At 35.3% G+C, this 23,884-nt stretch overlaps 1 protein-coding gene across 1 annotated transcript in view; it reads left to right on the top strand.

Annotated features, from left to right (window-relative positions):
* The first annotated feature begins 3,987 nt into the window (after positions 1–3,987).
* Positions 3,988–23,884, top strand: part of LOC107693192 (neuronal PAS domain-containing protein 3-like) — a 49,037-nt gene continuing 29,140 nt past the window's right edge. The window contains exon 1 of the mRNA XM_016492491.1: positions 3,988–4,162. Within this exon, the coding sequence (XP_016347977.1) occupies positions 4,042–4,162 (121 nt within the window). The 5' untranslated portion in view covers positions 3,988–4,041. The remainder of the gene's footprint in view (positions 4,163–23,884) is intronic.

Below are 23,884 nucleotides of genomic sequence, written 5' to 3'. Positions count from 1 at the left end.
CTGTTGGGTTTCTATTGTGTGAGAGGCCAAACAGTAAGAAAGAGACAAAGAGAGCTGGAGAAACAGACAAGACAGTTGGTGGTCCTGTTACACAGTTGTTTTGGTTTATGTTTCCATGGATTTTCTGTGATTTTTGCTGTTTGTTTTACAGTAAGAGCCCAGTAAAATGTTCTGTTTAAACTGTGTAGGTGCACATCAATTCCTTCAGTAAGCATTCTTGTGAATATTAGACAGATTTTTTGGGATAGTTATTTGACTTATATTTGGGTAATGCATTACAAGTAACATGAGTTACGTAATCAGATTACTTTTTTAGTAACTACATTTGCAATGAAATATCTGAGTTATTTTTTCAACAAAGTAACCCAAGTTACTTTGCTTTTCCACATTTATTTACTGAGTTGAAAAAAAAAAAAACCTCATGTTTTTTTTTATTATTTAAAGGCAAATAAGAATGCCCAGCCCAAGTGATAAAAAGTAATGCATAAGCAACGTAATGCATTACTTTCTGTAAAAAGTAACTAAGTAACACAATTAGTTACTTTTTTTATGAGTAACGCAATATCAGAATCAGAATCAGAATCAGAATGAGCTTTATTGCCAGGTATGTTTACACATACGAGGAATTTGTTTTCGTGACAGAAGCTTCCACAGTGTAACAAAATGACAGTGACAGAACAAAAAAACAGATAATAAAAAATAAAAAAAATAAAAAATAGAACAAGTAAAATAAGGAATAAAAAATATACAAATCGACAATTGTATGTACAGGTATATAACAATAGACAGTTGTATGTACAGGTATATTATGTGCAAATTGAAATGTAGACTGAGTATGTGTGTTAGATAAATAAGTGTATGAGTGAATAAATAGTGTGTGTTCCACAGTTATTGTCAAGTGTTCATGAGATGGATGGCCTGAGGGAAGAAACTGTTCCTGTGTCTGGCCGTTCTGGTGCTCAGAGCTCTGTAGCGTCGACCAGATGGCAACAGTTCAAAGAGGGAGTGTGCTGGATGTGAGGGGTCCATAGTGATTTTGCCAGCCCTTTTGCTCACTCTGGATGAGTACAGTTCTTGGAGAGAAGGGAGGGTTGTACCAATGATGATGCATATATTGTAATGCATTACTTTTAAAAGTGACTTTTTTCATACAATAGATTTTGTCCAGTTTATTAATTTTTTTCTCTCACTGAAAAATAATGACTACCATACATTTTTACAATGATTTACAGAAGACACTCACTACAATGTCATTCATTGTAACTAGTGGTCAACCGATATATCGGCCGATATTTGGCATTTTTTAAATATCGGCATCGGCCGATAAGTTTTCCTGTTTTGCCGATACGTTCTAGATGGGACTTTTATTTTGACAGCGCTGAGAACGGCAGCACACAGTGCTTACATTCTCCCTCTTGTTCGCTGTTGTCGTTCAGTTCTGTCTAATTTGGATTATCTAATACGTCTGTCTAATAATCAGATAGAACGGTTAAACAAAGGAATTAAAATGTATACAAAAAGTATTATAACGATTGCTTTTATATTATTAGTAATAGAAAGGCAAACATTATAATACTTTCTTGTTTGCCATCAGCATTCAGCAAATACGCATTTATATCATTTAAACAAATCTTTGAATGTCTAATGAACATCTAATTTCAAAAACCTTGCAAACTTAGTCGGATCCAGTTGTGAGATCTTGTGAAGTGTGCATTTGTATCCTGCACAATTGCGTGTTCTCTGCGTGACGGTCGATCCGTGCGAATTGAATGCGGACAGGAGGAGAGTTCAGCTTCACTGGAGACGTGCGATCGACAAACTTTAAACTCGTGATTTTAAATTATGCCCACTGTCATATTCATGTCATTTTCACTGTGCTGTATGTAAAATGAGTGTTACCTTGGCTTTATTTGAAAAAAATATGATTAATGCACACAAACTTCCCAGAATACTGAGGCCCTGTTGGTTACAGTTGACTTCCTTTTTAATTATATTTTTATTCAATATTTATTTATTTGTGCAAAAATACTTTGTCATATAAAGTATAAGTATGTTTATTTAACACATTTATTTTTTAATCAATTTTCAAATGATTTCAAATTTCTTAAATATTAATTAAAATAAATAAAATTATATCGGCTTTATATTGGCCACCCTGCTTTCCTAGATATCGGCATCGGCTGTCAAAAAAACAATATGTAACTATAGCTGACAATCATATAACAAAAAAATCTTGTCAGGTATATTTAGAACAGGAATCATTAGATGACATTAAAAGACTCTATTTAAAGATCACAGTGCAGCCCCCAAAATACTAATAAATAGTCATTTGAATTATTTACCAGTCTTTGCCACTATCCTTCAAACCACTAGGTTTTACCCATTTGTCAGCAAGTTTTTAATCGTTTCAAGTATAATAACGCTTAGTACATGTCATGATGATGGAACATTATTTCATGCATATTTTGACTTTTTTCGCAAAAGTTATTGAAACATTTGCTTGCACTTTACTTGCATTTAACATGTAAATAAAATCACTGTAATTTAATGAAGACGTGTTTATTTTATATTATCATTTTGTTTTGTTTTATTTTATTGTTTGTCCACTTGGCATTCCATTAAACTCGAGACTAAATTTGTGATAAACATTTCCAGAGACAGGTGTACATTTTCTTACCTTTTGGTAAATGTACACCTTCAAAACTGTTCTTGCATAGCCATTTTGTTTCTTCTTTTTTGTTTCTGTATCATCTTCTGATGATCGGACAGCAGAACGCTGCATTAGCAGTAATATCCTCTAGCAGGAATATCCTAAATCTACAACACAGCATTGTTCTGTTTTACAGTTCTAGCACTGTGCTGAAATAACCCAAGCCCATGTCTCTTTATTCATTGTTTCTGCTTGGAATAATAATTTGTGAAGCACTAAATTGCTTTGAGGGATAGGACATTAAAGGGATTATTCTCATGTAATCCGCGGGTCCCTGTAGACGTGGACCTGATCACAGAACAGCGTTACTCAAAACACAACAATAGCATGTTTAAGAAGCGCCACAGCTACTTTAACCGCCTGTTGTTGTTTTTTTCTTGTCATCCCCAGTTAGCAACAGTAAATCCGTTTTTCCCGCCCGCTTAGTAAATGAGCGTGTTTAAAGGTTAGACAAGCACACGCTAATTATTTGATTATTTGGACGAGCTCTCTCTCCCCTAAAGAGCAGAAAGTTGTGTCTCGGCGAGAGGAAACCTCTGGAGGGAGGATTGAAGTCAAAATAAAAAGAGCACAAGCTACAGTTACAGAAAAGAACATTAAGCTCACTATGAAAGATAGCCGGGTAATACTTCATACTAACCTTCATGAATAAGTCATTAAAAGATTTTATATAATGCTAAACAGATCATATATGAATTAAAATTTCATGACATTTTTAACTGCGTGAGTGTATATGAAATAATGATCTGATGAGAAATTGAAGCTGAAGCAAGATTGCTGAAGCTCACTTGGCAGAATATTGCGCTTGCAGTACCAAAGTCAAGGGTTTGATTCCCAGGGTACACATATACTGATGTGGATACATAACCAGATTTGATAAAAGTGATAAAAATAGATACAAATTTAAATATATATTTTTATGTCATTGTAATTGTAGTATTATTTAAATACTGTATTTATTTATTCATTTTTGAAATTGCCTTTATTTTTATATTTTCAGTTTTCATTTTAGTTCTAGTAATTTTGTACTTTTGTTTTTAGTTTTATAATTTTTTTTATTTTAGTTTATATTTGAGTTTTAGTCATTTTATTACTCACTTATTTGATTTCATGTATTTGTCAATGCAGCATTTCTAAGGTTTTGTTTTATTTTAGCTTTATTTCAGTGAAATGTATTTAAATTTAGTAGTTTTAGTTTTAGTTAGGAGTAACAGCACTGTTTCATGTTCTTTTTGACTAATGTGTCTCTCTGGCTGTTGTTTGTGCTGCTGCAGGTAGAGCTGACGGGCAGCAGTGTGTTTGATTACGTTCACCCGGGCGATCATGTGGAGATGGCCGAGCAGCTGGGCATGAAGCTTCCACCGGGCAGAGGGCTGCTGTCTCAGGGCGGCGGGGCCGAGGACGGGGCCAGCTCTGCCTCTTCTTCCTCTCACTCTGAGACACCTGAGCCAGGTAAGATCATGAGACTATGAGCGGCCTTGCTGGACAGGATAGAACACGTGGGTTTAGACGTTTAGACATCATTCGCACTGTGTGCATGCAACAGGCAACCTTGGGTTTGTGTTTTGTGTACTAATCTCTCTAGTTTGGTTTTTGGGCCTTGGCTCTTTTAGATGTTTGATTTTATGCTAGTTTAGTTTTGTTTATTACTTTTTAAAAAATCTTATTTTTATAGTTTAATATTATTTGGTTATTTTATTATTTTACTTTTTATTTTTGTTTTGGCCCTTTAACATTTTATTTTATTTTATTTAAAATTTTGTTTATTTTTTTTTTTTAAATAATTGATTCTGGTTCACTCAATGGTGAACAATTCCACTTCACGTCGAAGTCCTTGAATGCAAATTTATATTATTATAATTTAGTTTTTAGTCTAGTTTGGTTAATATTTAAAAAATATTATTATTTATTTTACTTTATTCTTTAATATTCTTTAATTATTTTAATATTTACTTTTAGCTCTTTTATTTTATTTATTTATTTATTTTTCCACTTCACGTACTTGAATGCAAATAATTTAGTTTTTAGTTAAGTTTGGTTAATATTGTACAAATATTTGTATTTATTTTATTTTATTTAATATTAAACTTGTCTCTTTGTTTTTATTTTATTTATTTATTTTTTAATACTTGATTCTGGAATACTTGATTATTGAATAATTCTGCTAGTTCTTGTCATTGGTTTATTACCGATCATTAATACCGACCTTCTATAAGACTTCTACTTTAATGTCTGCATTCTGTGATTTGAATCATGGTTTTTTTAAATAAACATTAGATGCATAATTTCAGTTTAAATATAAAAAGAAACATTTGCAGTTCATCTATTACACTGTTGCTTTGAGTAAAGCTTTCATTCAATGATCTTGAAGCTCCAGATTTGGGCTGTATTATTTGTTTTGTGTGTTCTTTATTTAGTTATTTATTTCTTTGCTAGTCTGTTTATTTATTGATACCCAAAGCCATGTTTCTTTCTGAGGTCTGTGGTATAGATATGCTGCACCAAGCGGTCAATATGATGCTCAGACACTGTGAGTGGACCTTAGGTTGCCAGAAGTGTCCGTGTGTGTGTGTGTGTGTGTGTGTGTTAATGGCATGTGTGACATGATATGCCTGATGAGTGTCTTCCGCTCGGCCCCGAACTCTCCAGGGGCGGCCCGTGTGGCGGCAGCACTGTAACACAGGCTTACCCTGCTCCCGAATTTAATTAGATGAATTGTATAGCAGGGATGAAAAGAGGTGACATTCCTCATTGGAATTCCTTTCAGGGCTCTTATAGACTTTGCCTTCCAAATGTTCCCATTTTCATTGTGTTGTACTGATGATAATTTAAGTATTAGGGGAAAATCCATTTATAAATTAAACAAAATGACTTGATATCCATCAGTCCCCGAGTTCATCAAGCTGTTCAAACATGAGGGAGATTGGCTGGTCGGCCCGGGTCTTCCGAGAGCTTCAGTAATTAGATCTGCCAAGGATTTATACTTTGCTGATTGGAGCTTTAAATTAATTGAAGTTCCACATTTGTGGTTTTGTCCTTTTCGTGGCGTTTTCTTTTTCTTTTTTTTCTAGCCAGGCAGAAATTTCACACTGGCAGACTCGAAAGTGTGTGTGTGTGTGTGTGTGTGTGTGTGTGTGTGTGTGTGTGTGTGTGTGCGTGTGTGTGTGTGTGTGTGAGAGCGTTCATTTCTTGGTGAGAGTGAGCGAGAGGGTCTTTAATGGTTAGAGGGCTGGTCTGACGCTGAGATTTCTTTGTGTATACGCAGAATCATTAAAGATGTGCTTTACAATCAGATAAAGGGCACCACGGTCTGTCTTCTAACACCAGAGCTTCATTTATAAATTATGAGGACCAGAGACACATACTGTACAAGACGTTTGTGGGGGATTTTATTTATAAGGATAAAAATTGTGTTTAAATACAGTCGGCAGCATGATGCCATACATAGACAAAATTTGATTAAAATCAATGACGTTGTCTACATTGTAAGCTTGTTGGTATAGATTTGTTGCTTTAATTTTCTTGCATTGTATCGAGCCCCTAAAGGGGCATGGTGGTAGATGCAACATTTAGATTTTTTAAATGTTTTTGCGTTTGCATAAAACTTTTGTGTTATCTTGCAAAACTGTTGCGTTTCCCCAAGAAACTTTGCATTCGCTCTCAAAAGTTTTGTGATGTAAATAATATGAGGTGGGAGTAAAAACTGTATTTTTGAGTGCTTTCGCAAGTGAACATAGATACAGCAACTGCATCATCTAGAGATAAAAAGGTTTTTTAATTAAAGGGGTCATATGATGCGATTTCAATTTTTCCTTTCTCTTTGAAGTGTTACAAGCTCTTGGTGCATAAAGAAGATCTGTAAAGTTGCAAAGACTAAAGTCTCAAATCCAAAGAGATATTCTTTATAAAAGTTCAGAGTCAGCCACACCTACCTAAAACGGCTCGTTCTAACACGCCCCCACATATCTACCTCACTATGTGGGAAGATTTGCATAACGCCACCCAAATGTTCACGCAAAGAAAGAAGGTGTAACTTTTAGTCTCACTGTAGTTTTGTTGACGGTTTCAAAAAGGCGGGGCATAGAGGAGAAACAATAATGTACAGTATGTGAAAAAGAATGTGTTTTTTTTTACTTTAAACCGCATAAACACATTTCATTACACCAAATACACAAAATAATGTTCTTTTTAGCAGCATCATATGACCCCTTTAACATTTTTTGTTGTGCAAACATTTTGTTATATTATTGTAAATGTTTTGCCAGTGATATTTCTTTCTGCTTCTTGACTTTCATATTTACCTGTCTGCTGTCTCTGGCATCACATCTGTGTGCCAGCCACGCTACTGTCATTAAGATGAACGGGAATGCTAATAGTTATCTTTCTGCAGGTATAATAGCCCTCCTTGGGACACAAAATCTCCCTCTTGTGCTCTATTTTTCTTTCTCTCTGAATGAACGGCAGGCTGAACAGTGTTTTAAGGTGGAGTCAAGCGTTTCGCCTCCTGTCACCTCCCTCATATGTGTGTGTCCTGCCTCTACACTCGTTTTTTCCTCTTCTTTCTGCCTATGACGTCACTTGTTTCATCTGCTCAACCTGCAGAGTAAATTGTGTTATCAACAGCCTATTTTAAATATCTGGCAGTGCGGAGGGGAGAGCGAGTTTTCCCCTCATCACTGGCTCTATCTCTCTCTCTCTAGGGCATGACACGCCAGCAATAAAGCGGTAAAGACGGCGGTATTTTTCTTGAAGATCGTAATCCTGCTGTTTGTCAACAAGAGGCTTTTGATGAGCGTGAAAAGCAACCCCCTGTTTGTGCATTAATAAAAGAAAACGATTCAAGCTCCATTTGCAATGAGATGAATTTGGAAACAGACGCCTGTGAGCCTGTGACATCTGTCCAATTGGCTCTGGCGCAGAGAGAACATCATTCGCCGCACTGCTTTTAGTTACAGTTCCTTTAACCTATTCATTCGTTTTAAAGGAGCGATTCATTCAGCATTAGATGTTCATCTAACGGCTAACAAAGGAGAAATCTTTTATACTGGAGGCATGCATTCTTCACTTCATTTCAGAAAGTCTTCATGTTCAATTTTTTTTATTTATTTTGATAATTATTAGTACTAGTTTTTGTAGTAGTAGTGTTGGGGAAGCTTCTATCTATCTATCTATCTATCTATCTATCTATCAATTTGTAATATTTTTATTTTACATTTTATTTATTTTAAATTATTTTGTAGTAGTAGTGTTTTATGTTATATAAATTATATAATTATTATTATATAATATATAAAATTATATAAAACATATTTTAGGTATTTTATATAATTTATATAGTTATGATCACAATCAAACCTGAACTTAATAATTAGCTTTAAACAGCAATAAACATCTGTTTTTAGATAGCTACAAAAAAGCACAGGGAATTTTGTGATGATTGATTGATGATTGAATCATTTGAATCAGCCATTCTATTCTGTTGAGCTAGTTCACAGAAATTATTCATTTGAATCTAAAAACAGCTTGTTACTGTAAATTGCTTAAATTATTGTGAAAGCAGTTTATAGTGGCATTATATTTAGTTAGTTACTCCCCAACACTATAAGTGGTGATAATTATATACAATATTAATGCAATATGCCATAAAGGGCTTGCATTTCCGTGATTTTACCTCAATTATGGAGTGTTTTGGCACAATGTGTACATTAAATTAATATATAACTAAATTAATATAGAATTAATAATAAAGAAAATTGTATACAGCTCAACTGATATATGGTCATAGATGTATATTGCATCTTTGAAGGATTTTAAATTTATATCAAAATTTCAGTTATGCAACATAAGTACATTTAATTTATGTTTTAATTCAAATATTCAAATAAACAAAAAGATATTTTGGTTTCCACTCAGTTATAATGGACACATGAAGACCAGTGTAATGTATGCCGAAATACACCGAGAAACAAGAGTTGTGGCATTAAACAATGATAAAAAGAACAAGATACTATAAATAAAGGGAAAAAAACACCTGAATTAACATTTGGCAGTGCTGCATGTGAGGATGATGGACTGAGAACACTGTGTGAGGAGCGTTCAGTCCCAGCGCAGGGCTGAGCGGGCGTCTCAGGGCGTCCAGAGCAGCAGTCGCCCATGGGCAGGGTGATCCGGACTCTCCCGTAGGGTCAGACCTTTGATTTGTGTGGATTCTCCTCTAGCCTTTAACAGGTGTCTGCTGCTGCGGGTGACATTTGAAATGCAAATAGAGCTCTTTTCCACAAGGCCTCTGATTCTACCTCTGTCAGACCAGAAGAAAACCTCCAGCACAACACACACGTACGCATTCACGTGCATACACACACTCTACTCTACACAAACACACATGCACAGATTCACACTGAAACAATCAGATAAGACTTGTGTTCTGAAATGAACAGGAAGAGGCTGGAGTGAGATGTCAGTTTTTTGTCGCTTCTGCCAACGGTAGTTAATTGTGATCATTTACAACACAAAATCTTTTTTTGCAGGCCATAAAACTGCACTTCTTATACATTTTTACTAGTATTCATTTTGGACAGTTACATTTGAATGGATGTTCATTGACAAAGTGTTTACTGTGTAAAATTCTGTCTTTGATGAGATGTTAGTGTATTGTATGTGAAAGCTCATTATGGTCACTTTGTGCATGTTCCAAAATGGCATCAAAATGCAAAGCTTTGGTTTTCTACTCCTGCGTATATTACAGGTGTTGTAAGCTGAAAACATTAAAATAGGGCACTCTTGAAAATTAAGTAGTTTGTAAGTAGAAAATGTAAGTAGTTTCCAGACACTTAATGCCACATCATCTGGAAAGTGTTGAAATTTTATTTGAAATGTTTTATTTATGTACAAAATATCTTTAAAAAATGTAAAAATGTGCTAAAAAGGACCTAGTACCACGGTGATACCATGTTTTTGTAAGTAGTTTGTAAGTATATAAGGTAATCATTCAGTATCATGGTAAATATCAAATAATATTAGTTTGATCCAAGTTTTAAACGTCAATCTATCACCTTTAATTAAATTAATTAATAAAAATTAAATGAATAAACAGTAATTTGCAGGGATTGTCAATACATTCCAATTTTATTTATATATATTTTTTATATTTAAATTTTTTTATATTCTGCATGTAAAAAAAAATTCTAGTTCTATTTAGTAGGGGTGCTCAGATTGATCGGCTACCAATCACTATCGGCCGATAATCGCTTTGGGATGTTTGATCGGCGGTCTCTAAAAAGGCTGATGTCAAAAAAACGATCTCAAGCTGATGACTCTGCAGCGAGAGTTTTGGCATGACATGCAGCGGCACTGTCTGGCGCGGGTAAAATAATTATTATGCTGAAGGTGAGGTGCAATTCATATTTCTTCATTAAATAACTTATAAAGTAATTTGAAAACTTTCTGTGAGACATAATTTCAAAGACAAAATGCGCAAACGGCTTCAAATCACATCGCGTCTGCACTGTAAGCGAGCTGCACGCTGCACAGTCGACACAGGAATCGTCACTTGCACGATCGAGGCAGTGTTGCATTGTCACTAAAGTTTAAATAAATTAAAGTTCAAATAAATTGCATTTATTTTTAATTCTTGCCAGTGTTTAAACCACTCAGCGCATTCTGCGCTCGCGTGCTCTCCTGGAGACCGTGCGCTCATGCACACTCGCAGCGCACACACATAATGCCAGGTTCACACATACTCCGTTTGCAGTGTGTATACTGTGCTGCAAGCGAAGAATTAAAGTAACAGCTGGATAAATGTTGTGTTTGTAGTAAACAGCCATGGATCAGTTGCAGACTCCTGTGTGAAAGCACAGTGAGCACTTCTGCACCTCTTACATACCGCACATGGACTGCATACACACTGCAAACAGAGTATGTGTGAACCTGGTGTAAAAGGCACCAGCTCACCTCACATACAGCTCACAAAATCAGGCTTGTGCTGTTTGTAAGCTATTGGGCACACAATTGCATGATTGTCAAAACAAAAATGCAGTGCATGATCAAACATTTAGGTGAGATAAATATATATTTAAAAAAATGCCCCCCTCCACCCCTCAAATTAAAAAATCCCCTCACAAGAGTCACTTAAGAGGGGAATTCATTTTCAAAAATGAAATTCAGGCCCTGAATAAATGTCTAAAAATCTTGATTGGATCATCACTATAAATAATTCTACATGATAAAAAGAAGGCTAAAAGATTGGTATCGGTGATCGTATCGGCAGATACTGCTTTCTGTGATCGGCGATCGGCCTCAACAATCCTGATCGGAGCACCCCTACTATTTAGCCACATGTATAATACCTTAATTTTGTTTCACTGCAATGATTATTTTTTCACTTTATTATTATTATTATTATTAGTAGTAGTAGTAGTAGTAGTAGTATTTATTATCAAAACATATTTTGCTGTATCTTGTTAAAATATTTCTAGTTCTCCTTAGCATTATGTGTAATACCATAGTTTAGTGTTATATATAAAAATATAAATTTTAAGAAAATATTTAGCAGTATCCTGTAGCTTTAATATATATTTGTAGTCTTATAACACCATGGTTTAGTGTCAGTATAATGATTATTTTTCACTCTTTTTGCTAGGAAATGTGTTGAGTTTCGTTCAGCCGCAGGGCTCTAAGGACACCAGAGGCATCTAGCCAAGGTCGCTGACCTCAAAGGCTGCTGTCCACTGTCTGGGTCATTAGGGGATTCTGTGGTCTGCATTACCCAGAATCCTCCTACGTGAATCCCGCTCCATTGTAGGTGTTTGGCACATATAGAGAAGTGTCCTTGAGAAGAGGTGGGGTCACACAAGCAGTTAGCACTGCCTCAGAATACAAATAATGGGATTAGAGCTCACGGACGGCACACATTAGCCTAACAAACCTGTCAGATGCCGTGATTCTCATCAGTTTCACACACAGTTTTAGATACTCATGTTGTTTACATTTTGTGTGTGTTTTAGTATCCACTTTTTTTTCTTCTTACAGTAAGTATTTGGAAACATGAGTTTATATAAGTATATGAATATGTCATTGAATTGCAATATCAAACCAAGTGGCATTTGCAAACAAATGATGCCAGACCTGTTAACATGTAGTACACGTAGTCACACAAACACCTGGGTTCTGGGAAAATGGGATATCAATGGGGTCATGAGTGATCACATGACCAAAACTATTGGAGGAGTTTTAATTGAAATCTGAAGTTCCTGAGGGCTGCGGCTCAAACATATTGATTTTATTCAGGCTGACCCAGCCAATGGGGTCACGTTTGAACCCATCTGACATTTCTTCAATTCATCTCACTTTCTGAGCCCCAATACTTCACCCTTCTGAGAGGCAGTAGGGGTGTGTGAGTGTGTGTGTGCATGCTACACTAGAACAGACAGCCTAATATCATTTGTCTTCTGTAATCACGTGACAAACATAGGGATTTAAATTATACTTAAAGGGGTCATATGATGCAATTTCAAGTTTTCCTTTCTCTTTGGAGTGTTACAAGCTGTTCATGAATAGATAAGATCCCTAAAGTTGCAAAGACTAAAGTCTCAAACCCAAAGAGATATTCTTTATAAAAGTTAAGAGTCGTCCACGCCCTCCTAAAATGCCTCGTTTAAACACACCACCACATGTCTACGTCACTGTGTGGGAAGATTTGCATAACACCGCCCAAATGTATACGCAAAGAAAGACTGTCGTATTGTTGCCACCACCGCCATGTCATGGAGATGCTCTGTGTTCGTTGTGAAATCGAAACTACTTTGTTTGGCCTTCCAAAAGAGGACACAACTAGAAATCAGTGGTTAAGTTGTATTTACAACACTGTTCCAGAACAGTTCAAACCAAATATTCAGATGTGTGCAACGCATTTTACGGAGGACGAGGACTGTTTCCTGGGAGAGTAGCCTACAATGCCAGTGTTCCGGTGTATTCAGTTCCCCTGTTTCCCCTTCGGCGCGCATTCATACCCTATACTGTCTATGATGCTGACAAATAATGCTGACTCACAGCCTGTAAGTACATATTCATATTTAAAGGATTTGCCACTGACGATTCAAACGCGAGTTTTGAGCAGTGTAGTGTAGCGCTTGTTGTTTGTCATTTCTCCGATCACAGCCAGCACACAGCATCACAGTATGGTAAGGGGCATTACATTTCCGTCACACGCTTGAGGTATTTGGCCAATCACAACGCACTAGATAGCTGGCCAATCAGAGCACACCTCGCTTTTCAGAACGATGAGCTTTGTAAAAATCGACGCGTTTCAGAAAGACGGGGCATAGAGGAGAAACAATAATGTACAGTATGTGGAAAATAATGTGTTTTTTTAACCTTAAACCACATAAACACATTTCATTACACCAAATACACAAAATAATGTTCTTTTTTAGCAACGTCATATGACCCCTTTAATACGTTTTTTGTGTTGATGATTCATCATCAAATGTTATTAAAAAATTATATTCATATCACAATATAAAAGCTCAAATTTCACACAACATTTGTGTGTTGTTTTTTGTAATGAATTTAAATTTTAATTAAAATAAATTGTTGGTAATATACTTTATTACCAACTTACAATACTTTACAATACGTTTCAGTATGATAGCATTATGTATTATTTATCATGAACAATGAACAACATTTTTTTACAGAATTAATTAATGTACACTATACTGTTCAAAGGTTTGAGGTCAGTTAGAATTTTTTTGTATAAATTAATACTTTTATTCCACAAGGGTGCATTGAAATGAACTAAAGTGGCAGTAAATACATTTAATATGTTACCAAAAAAATCTAATAAATGCTGTTTTTTTCACTTTATATTCATAAAGAGTCCTGAATTAAATGTATCATTGTTTCCACAAAAATATTAAGCAGCATAACTGTTTTCAACATCAATAATAATAATAAATGTTTCTTGAGCAGCAAATATATTAGAATGATTTCTGAAGGATCGTGGGACACTGAAGACTGGAGTAATGCTGAAAATTCAGCTTTGCATCATAGGAATAAATTACATTTTAAAACATATTCAAATGGAAAATAGTCATTTTGAATTGTAATAATATTTCACAATATTACTGTCTGTTTGTACCTATGGTGACCATAAAAGAAAACCCCCAAACTTTTGAATAGTTGTGTAGGTTAATTTTAATTTATAAATATAAAAATATGCATTGATAAAGTTTTTCATTTTTCATTTTACGTTTAATGTGTTTTAACAACTTTAAAGGTGCAGTAGGAGATCTTGGAAAAAACTTTAGCCTGATAGCACTGAAAGCGAACGTCCCATCCTCCCTGCAATCGCCGTCCAAAGCCACATCCCCTGAACGCATTTACGCTCACAGACCAGAATACCAGAGACAACATTACTACAATAGGCTACATCAGCGGTTCCCAATTCCAGCCCATGTTCCGAAGTGAAGTAAACTTCAACGGATTTCCCCCACTCAGGGAGTAGGGAGCAATGAACACTGTGTAGGGATCATATCAATCGGAACACAGTTCATGCACGTAGCTCACTTCTAACGAGCTGGCGTGAGGACTGGATTAACCGCTGGCTAACTCATGTGTCATTCACCGGTGAGAAAACTTTAAAAGTACTACAATACCAGGAAGGAAAATCGGGTTGTTGATGTTTGTCTGCCATTCTTTCTCTGTCTGCACAGCGTGCGTGAACGAGCTGATGACGTATCCTGTCTGCGCGAACCCGGTGCACAGAGGTATGCTAATACATACGTTGACAGGCAGGTAGGAAAGCATATTAAAATGCTCGGACCGAGCATTTTGATTGGACGAACATTTCTTGATCCTACGCCTTCCACAGAATATATAAATACAGACAAATACATTTAGACCACTTAACTTAATGATTGCTATCGGGATGTGAAGAGACTTTCAACCAGCATAACAAAAAAAATTTCTGAAGACAATCACCTATTGCACCTTTAAGATCTTTTAGTTCTTGATAGTTCATTTAATCTGTTGCTCTGTTGTCATCTGTTCATGTCATCAACTGATGCTTAGCTTAGCAACATGCAAGAATTAACAATGATAAGAAAGGTTTGTTACTGCTAGATTAACACTATAATGTATTTTAAGTATGTACTATGGAATTCACATCTGCATACTTGAACAGAGTGTGTGTTTTTAGTTTGTGGCTTTAGTTAACCCTCTCATGCACTTCACACGATTTGAGCTGCTTCCCATGAATAGCTTTTCAAATCAGTTGCATTTCCTCAAGTAAATGCTGCCTATGTAGACAGTAAACAGCAGTGAAGCTCCTAGGGTTTAACTGAAGTGGCTCATGACTGATCTGTCTAGAGCTAACAAATGTTAAGAGCCACAGGAGCTCAGAGATTCTTATGCTGACACGTTTAATACTGGCCAGCCAGAACATCCCGTCTGGCCTCCATCCAAACAGAACAGCTTTCCGAACCAGACGTCTGCAGATACACAGACTGGCCTGCTACGTTATCAACCCAGAGAGGAAGGATGAGTTTCCGGAGTTCGGCTATACTATAGATGCGTTTTCTGACAATTAAAGCACGGCCACAGCTTGAGTTTGTTTTCCCGCAAAGCGTCAGATCTGTTTATTCTGCCGCACGCCTCGTTTTGATTAAGAATGCAAATCCGGTTCTTTTGTCCATCTGCTTTTCTGTCAGCAAAGGAGTGCATTTAATTAAAACAAACATGGGTGTCTGCTGTGATGTTATGTCTTCTTATCTATAGACCAAATCAGGCCAAATCAGACGCTCAGGTTGTCTCCTCGTCTCAGCTGTAAATACTAACAGAGTGTTGCAGCAGTGCAGGTGGCTATTGTGAGTAAAACATGTGTATTTGTTTTCCAGTAGCATCTATTACGCGAGGCGTGACTGGGATGCGGATTCAGAGATTTGCGGTGTGATTTTTCCAGTGGCGGTCTCCAATCACAGATGGCAGATGGGGAGTTTTTTTGAGCAGGAGGAGATGGTGTGTTGAGCTTCGTCCAATGTGTGCTACTGTTGTCGTTTTATTACTCATGAGAATCCCACAGGATGAGTCACAGACGTATGAAACACACACACAATCCTTGGAACTGCCTTGTATTTTTTCTCGAGATAATGACATAATATGAAGACATCTACGATTGATTATTTGGTAATTGTAAACAAATCTGTTGATTTGTAGGAGGTCAGAATTGTGGCACAGTGATTAAAGTGATTCTTTCAGGCTCATGTGAGTCTGGAGTGCAGACAAACATCATGTGAACTTTTAAATTCATTACCCACTGCTGAGAATAAAGTAACAGTAAGATTATGATACTTAATAGACAATAATAATCCATTTAATAAATAGTCATTGCTTTTATAATACATTAAATAGATTTTTTTTATTATGAAATATATTTTGTAATCTTTTGATTTTTAGTGGATTTTTTAAATAATAATAATAATGTTTTAAGAAAAATAATTTGAAACCATTTTTTTAATATTTTTTCAAATAATGTATGATAGCATAACGCTATAATTCCTAGAATACATTTTAAATAATTATCTGTCCATATGTTAGATCATACTAGGGTTATTGTCATTAAGTCAAACCATTAAAAATAAATAAATAAACAAATAAAAAAAATTAAATAAACTGAAATAAAAGATAGAAAAAAACTTTATTTCAACATTTATCATTTTTTAAGTACAAAAATAACTCAAACTTAAAACTAAACATAATGAAAACTATAGACATATTAAAAAGAAAACTATTAAAAATGACAAAACAAAAAATTGCTAAAACTTTAACTAAAATTAAAGTAAAAATAGAAAATAAAAATAGAAAAATAAAATCTAATTCAGAAATTAAAAATATTATCAAAAATTATAACAATATATCAATGATAATAAAATAACACTGGATCATAGTTCTATACTATGTACTGTCACATTAAGTTTAATAATGTAATGTAATGTTAAACAATATAATGTTATGTAAAGTTTAATAATGTAATGTAATTTTAGAGTTTGTTGGTGTGTTTTGTTTTTACATTATTTTATTTATTTTTTTATTTTTATTAAATTGAAAAAGTATTAGAAAAACAGCTACTGATCACTACAATGTCTGAATGGGCAATTGATCCCATGTAAGTTTTGGGCTTAGATGTTCTTTTCTGAATAGAAAAGAATAGGGTTTTTTGCCTCTAGATTTACTTTTTTTTTAATCTCTTTTGGCGTCATCTTTGCCATGGCCTAGACCATATACATTCATTTTATGTTGCATATGTTTGACGTATATATACAGCATGTCTGTGTAGTGCACTTGTAGGCAACTCTGTAGCTTTTACAGCACTGGTGCCGTAACGATCCTGCTAGTTGTAAGTAAAAGACATAATGCTTGTTAATTTTGCGTGCTTGAGGGAAAACGTCATAACTTACTCCGTAATTATGAAAGTGCCTATCGCTTCATCAGATAGATTCACTGTCAAAAGCTCCGAGCTGGGCGTCGTGATGAACTAGCCACCATAAATAACGGACCAGCCTGCTTGCTAAGACAAATGTTTTTAATCATCTGATGTGTTCATTTATCCCAGGCCCTAAGTTTAGCCTTAAATTAAGACTCTTGCTAGAACATAACTTGATTTAAAAATGCCCATCAATCCTGGCCAGTCTTTACGTGCAGGAAAAGCTCAGAGGAAGTGTGTTGTTCTTTATTTGTCCTTTTCTGTGCCAACAATTTGCCTAAAAACTCATTAAAAGGTATATATAAACTTAAAAACGAACGCCTTGTCATCATTTACTCACCCTGATGTTGTTCTAGATCCATGACTTTCTTTTTCAGGGGAACACAAAAGGAGTTTGTTTATAGCAGAATGTCCTTGTTTGTTTATAGCAGAACTGTTCTTTTCCATACAATGAAAGTCTAGTAGACTTTGAATTAACTCTTTTTTGATCAGTCTGAACATTCTTCAAAACATGTGAGTTTTGGAGCTACATGAAAGTTAAATACACAAATAACCTTTTTTAATGTTTTGTTGCAACAAATAGCTTTGTGTAAAAAATATGGGACCTTTGATACCTGTTTTCCTTTCATTTTATTATTGTTGTTTATTTTTATTGTGTTTTAGGTGGTTAGATGTGTCATATTATTATCAAACAACATCATCTTTAGTCTTTAGTGCCTTTCATGCTTATTTTCAAAAAATCTTTATAGGAATGACAAAATTAGTCATCTCATCAGTCACCTTTTTGTTTTATGTTATTTGTATACTTATGCCTCTTTTATTTGATTTTCTGTGGGTCTTATGCAGTTTTGTGTTTCAATTAAACTCGAGCTTTAATTCAACACATTAACATGTTAAAAAACAATTATCTTGTAAACTTGGCACTTTTTGCACGTGACACAGACAACATATTGCTTTCTAAAGCCTCTTTTTGAATCTATTCACTTTGTCTGTCAGAATCATGCAATGTCTTTTAATTGTCTTCATTTAAGGGCTTTTCTCGGGACATATTGGTATATACTGTATGCATTGAATCAATTAACATATCATGTAATTAATCGATCAGCTCTAGTTCTACTGAATTGAGTTCACGGCATCATCTTTTACGTCTGGTGTATGCGTGCGTTCTGAGGGTCTTTTATTCTCGATGACGGCGGCGAGGACCGAGGAGCCACATGATGATGCCTCTCATCTCGGCTATTATTAAAGGGCATTATCAAGCTTTTCAGATGTCTATAGCGCTTCAGCCATCATGAGCCCTTCAGTATCAAACCATACAGAAACATGCAAAACAATCCAGCGAGAGGAACAAAGAAACTAATGACAGCTTAGCCGGCCTAAAAGATTGAGAATTCTGTCACGAGGAAAGCACAAGATTACTGGAGGAGGAAGGCATCGGAGTTTTGAAAGACAAAGGCGGGATCAAGCGGTCTCCAGACTATTAGAAGCCAGTTTTATTTAAGCTTTTTGGCTGATAAGGTTGTCAGAAAGGGCTTTTTATCAGGCGCGAGGAGTAGGCGCTGAGCATTACGCCTCCATTCCCAGGCAGTGGGTGCGTAGCGAGTCGCGCGGTGGGAAAGTCTTTCCGTAAAGCTGCTTGGCGCTTTCACACAGGAAAAGCCCGATTTAAACTCAGCTTCTGCAGGATGAGAGGGCAGTTAGGACTGAACCCCGAGATCATCTTTTGTTTTATGTGTTTTATGGATTTTGTGTTTGTACTACGTACATCATCAAGCTTGTGTGTTTGGTTTGTGGGCTGAAGTTCTTGCTCAGGCTACGATGGGTTTTGCTGTAAATACTTTTGAAGGATAGGTTTACCTTCGAATTTTAAGCTATTGACTCTTATTAGATTAGTAATATGGTGAAGAAACAGAAAATGGCTGGACTGCATCATCTGGAGAATACTTGAGCTGTATAGACAAATAATACTCGTTTTTTTTTTCTCCATATGGAATTATCCCTAGAAGTGAACTAAAAGTGACCAAACCTCCCTTTGAATGAAAAGGGAATGGAAAAATGAAATGGAAAAATGATTTGCAAATAAAGCTCACTTAGGAATGAAGAAAGGAAGGAAGGAAAAGAATAATTAATGAATGAATGGACAAAATGAATCAACAAATGGTAGAATGAACGAATGAATAAACAAAGGCTCATATGTACACAACTGTTCATAAGTTTGGGGTCACTCATATTTTTTTTATTGATATTATATATTTATTTAACAAGGATGCATTAAATCGATCAAAAGTGACAGTAAAGACAATGTTAGAAAAAAACTATTTCAAATAAATGCTGTTCTTTTGAACTTTATATTCATCAAAGAATCCTCAAAATTTTAAGTTTTCAAAAAGTATGAAGCAAATCAAAAATCAAATCAAAATTGATCATAAGAAATGTTTCTTGAGCAGCAAATCAGCATATTAGAATGATTTCTGAAGGATCATGTGACACTGAAGACTGGAGGAATGGTGTTAAAATTTCAGATTTGCATCACAGGAATAAATTACATTTTAAATGATTTTCAAATAGAAAACAGTTACTTTAAATTGTAATAATATATCACAATATTGGCATACTTTTTCAGTATTTTTACTGTAGTTTTCATTGTTTATTTGATTTAATTCATTTGCTCTCCAAAGTCAAAGTATGAAATTTTAAAGTTAAAAAAGGCAACAAAACAAATGTTTCATAAGAATTTTAATAAGCTTTATAGCAGAACAAAAATCTGGTTTGTCCTCATTTAAAACGTGTATGTGTGTTTGTCTCAATTTGGTTTATTATGCACTACAAGAAAGCAATCTATATTCTTAAATCAGGCATAATATGTTACAAGGCGTCACAAGTTTAATTTAAAAGTATTTAAATTTTCAAGAGTGGTTTTATAATTGTGAGCTGTGATCCTGCCACCACGTGCGTCACTCCATATATGAAGTGTTTTTCCTCTGAACACAGATTATTCAGTCCACTTGACCTCAGAGTCCATGTCTCAGATGAGTGGATGAACAGAATAATGCTCTTACTCGCCGGTTTCTGTGGTGTTTTTCCAGCACTCCCCCTGCAGAATTTCCCTCCTTTCATTGGCAAATTTCATATATATACACGTTTGTTTAGTTGGGCCTTACAACGCAGCAGAGATAAGGGGCGAGCAGCTAACAGGTCTTTGCCCAATAAACGGTGGAAATTATCGGCCCTGTGCCTCCTCGTGACACAATTTGTCATACTTGCTGATAGAAAACAAATTCTATTCATAAAGCCGCTCTCCCCTTGGCACCGGTGTGATTAAACTTTCACTGACAGTACCTGCCGAGTGATGAATGTCTGGGTGGACATATATGTGCCCCGTAAGGACTGCACATTTTTCATGATTTTACAGCCCATTCTGATCTGTTAGGAACGCTGGTAAGTGGAGAAAGAAGGGAAAAGGATGGAGAGTTTCTGTTGCACGTGGAGAGGATGGTGTTGTCTGAATCCTGCTTGAAGGAAAGATGATGGTTACACTTTATTTTACAGTATGTGTATACTTGCAGTGTACTTACCCAGGAAAGTACAAGGTAACTACATGGGTTAAAGATATGGCTTAGGGGTAGGTTCAGGGTTAGTACCTAGTTATTACCATGATATTATAATTGTTATAATACGCATATAGAATGTACATGCAGAACAATAAAATAAAGTGCTACCAAGATAATCGAGACACCAGGAAGAAATAATCAAGTTTGTATTTGTGACTCAAAAAACTCAAATTAGCTTCTTATCATTAGTGTACAGTAAGTGTTTGAGCTTCATTTAGTCATATAAACTTTTGCTTGCTGAATGAAAGAAATTGTTCACAAAACTAAAAAAAATATATCGTTTGAATTGATATGCTATCAGAAATTATTCCGAATCGATACTAATCTTGTTCATTTGTTTACTTTATATGATGTAGGGAAGAAAGAAAGAATGAATACATAAATCAATGAATTAACAAGGAATGTATGAATGATTGTACACTACCGTTCAAAAGTTTTGGGTCGATAAATGTTTTTAAAAAAAGTTTCTTATGCTCACCAAAACTTCATTTATTTGGTCACAAATACAGAAAAAAATAACAGAAATATTTTTATAATTTAAAATATTTGTAACATTTTTATAATCTATCTATGTGATCAAAAATACAGTAAAAATCAGTAATGTCATTTATTCATGTGATGGAAAAGCTGAATTTTCAGCATCATTCCTCCAGTCTTCAGTGTCACATGATCCTTCAGAATTGATCTAATATGCTGATTTGCTGTGCAAGAAACATGTCTTATCAGTATTGAAAAGACTGCTGCTTAATGTTTTTGTAAAAACTGTGATTCATATTCTTTTCAGGATTCTTTGATGCATAGAAGGCTCAAAAGAAACAGCAAAAAACAGAAATATTTTGTAACATTGTAAATGTATTTGCTGTCACATCTGATCAATTTAATGCATCCTTGCTGAACAAGGGTATTAATTTCTTTGAAAAAAAAGTTACTGTCCCTGAACTTTTGAATGGTAATGTATGTTGAAATGAATGTATGTTGAAATGAAACAAATTCAGATTCCAAACTTTGATACAAAATTTCAGGTTTAGTTTTTTTTTTTAATCCAAATCTAAATATTAATTTAGCATATATGCTGCCTGTAATGTAAACAAGAAAGAAAGAATGAACAAATAAATGCACAGTGTATGTGTGAATGAGGGAACGTACTGTATATAGAAACAAACTGAATTGTGCATAAAATCGACGTATCATCAGTTTGTTTGTTTTTTAGTCCAAGAGTCTTTGGCTTTTGGTCATCTGCAGGTCTCAGGTTTAAGCTTTTATTCAGATGGGGGCTTCCAGCACGCTGTTTTGTCCAAAGATCAGAGCGGAGGTGAGCTGTTCTTTTTAATTAATCATTTGTCCTTCAAACAGTGAAGTTTCTCTCCTCGCCGCGCTGTCTCCACAGATAATTAGGCCCCATAGTTCAGTTAATTCCACAGGAGAGCTCATGCTAGCCACCTGCTCCTTTTGGACGGCTAATCTTTGTCTTGTAAGATTCCGTCCCCGTAGAATTGTTCCGTCTCGTGAAGAATGAGGAAACGCCGCTGTTTTTCCCCGTAGTGTCCCACTGTTGCTTGAATTCGTAATGCGGGAAGCCCGGCGCCCCCCTCTCTCGTTCTGCACGCATTGATAGCGAGGTGTTGATTTTAGGTGTATATGGATCTCAAAGTAATCCTATTAATTCAAAGTGAATAACAAAGCAGCCCGCCTCTTTTTTTTTCCCCATGCCATTCCATTTATTCAACATGCTAGGGCTTTGTTTCTCCATCATAATTATTTCCAAGTCAGATCCGCGCTGATTTCCTGGTGGACCTGTGTACCTCCGACTAACTTGAGGAACAACGGAGCCCGGATAATTCGCACCGTTCCTCTGGGGTGGTGTTCTCTGTTTTTTTTCAAGGACATTTTTATTACAAAGCTGATGGAATTTGCATATTAATTCATTTCTTTCAATTTTTAAGATTAAATGTTGTCAACATGTATCAGTGCAAGGTTTTGACAGACCTGATGAAATAGGTCAGTCATGCTTGAACGTCGTGGCATAAAGCAGCCAGCTGTAACCCCTCTCTCTCTCTCTCTCTCTTCCTCGTACACGTGCACGCAAACTCGCGTCGCATACTCAATCACTCAATCTTAACCTTCTCTTTCTTTCCCTTGTTTCCCCCCGCCTCCATCTCTCCGTTTCGTGCTACTTGATTAAAGGAAAAGTGCGGCCGGGGCTAAAATTACATCAACTTCCATTGAGGGCTCTCTCCTAAATTAGAATGCCATTAGAGGCTTTTGATTTATAAAGTGCATTTTCATGTTTCTCTTCTGTGTGTTTTTTCCTCTCGTGTAGCTGCGTGACCTTTTGCGCCTGTAGTTTTGCCGGCCTCGGTCAATAAGTGAAGCGCTTTACATTCATTAATATTTTGTGCATGAGTCTAATAGTATGTCCTGACACTGATGGTTTACGGGCCTTTTCTCGTTTGTCTGAGTTTATTTATCTCAATTGGAAACACAAATATAGTACAATAATAAAGTAAGAAAGAATGGAAGTGTGAATTTGATTTCTTCGAAACTACATTTCGATAAGACATTATTATTAGTGGCCAGTAAATATGGGCTTTTCATTTGCTGATGGTGATCCTTAACATTAACAGAGCAGTGTTTTCTCAAAATTACAATAATGTTCTAAAGTTTGGGGTCAGTAAGATTTTTTTTTCTGTTTTGGAAAGAAGATTCTCACCAAGTCTGCATTTACATGATCAAGAATACAGTAATATTGTGAAATATTATTACATTTTAAAAGAACTGTTTTCTTATTTGAATATATTTTAAAATGTAATTTATTCCTGTGATGCAAAGCTGAATTTTCAGCATCACTCCTCCAGTCTTCAGTGTCACATGATCCTTCAGAAATCATTCTAATATGCCGATTTGCTGCTCAAGAAACATTTACTATTATCAATGTTAAAAACAATTTTTGCTGCTTAATATGTTGTGATAAAGATTCTTTCAGGATTCTTTGAAGAATAGAAAGTTCAAAACAGCATTTATTTGTAACTGTATATATTTCTTTACTGACACTTTTGATCAATGCATCCTTGCTGAATAAAAGTA

This window comes from Sinocyclocheilus anshuiensis, unplaced genomic scaffold, assembly GCF_001515605.1.
Source record: "Sinocyclocheilus anshuiensis isolate Anshui unplaced genomic scaffold, SAMN03320099.WGS_v1.1 scaffold222, whole genome shotgun sequence".
NCBI lineage: Eukaryota > Metazoa > Chordata > Actinopteri > Cypriniformes > Cyprinidae > Sinocyclocheilus > Sinocyclocheilus anshuiensis.
The sequence above is the reverse complement of the archived record's forward strand: the minus strand, read 5'-3'. Positions and strand labels throughout refer to the sequence as shown.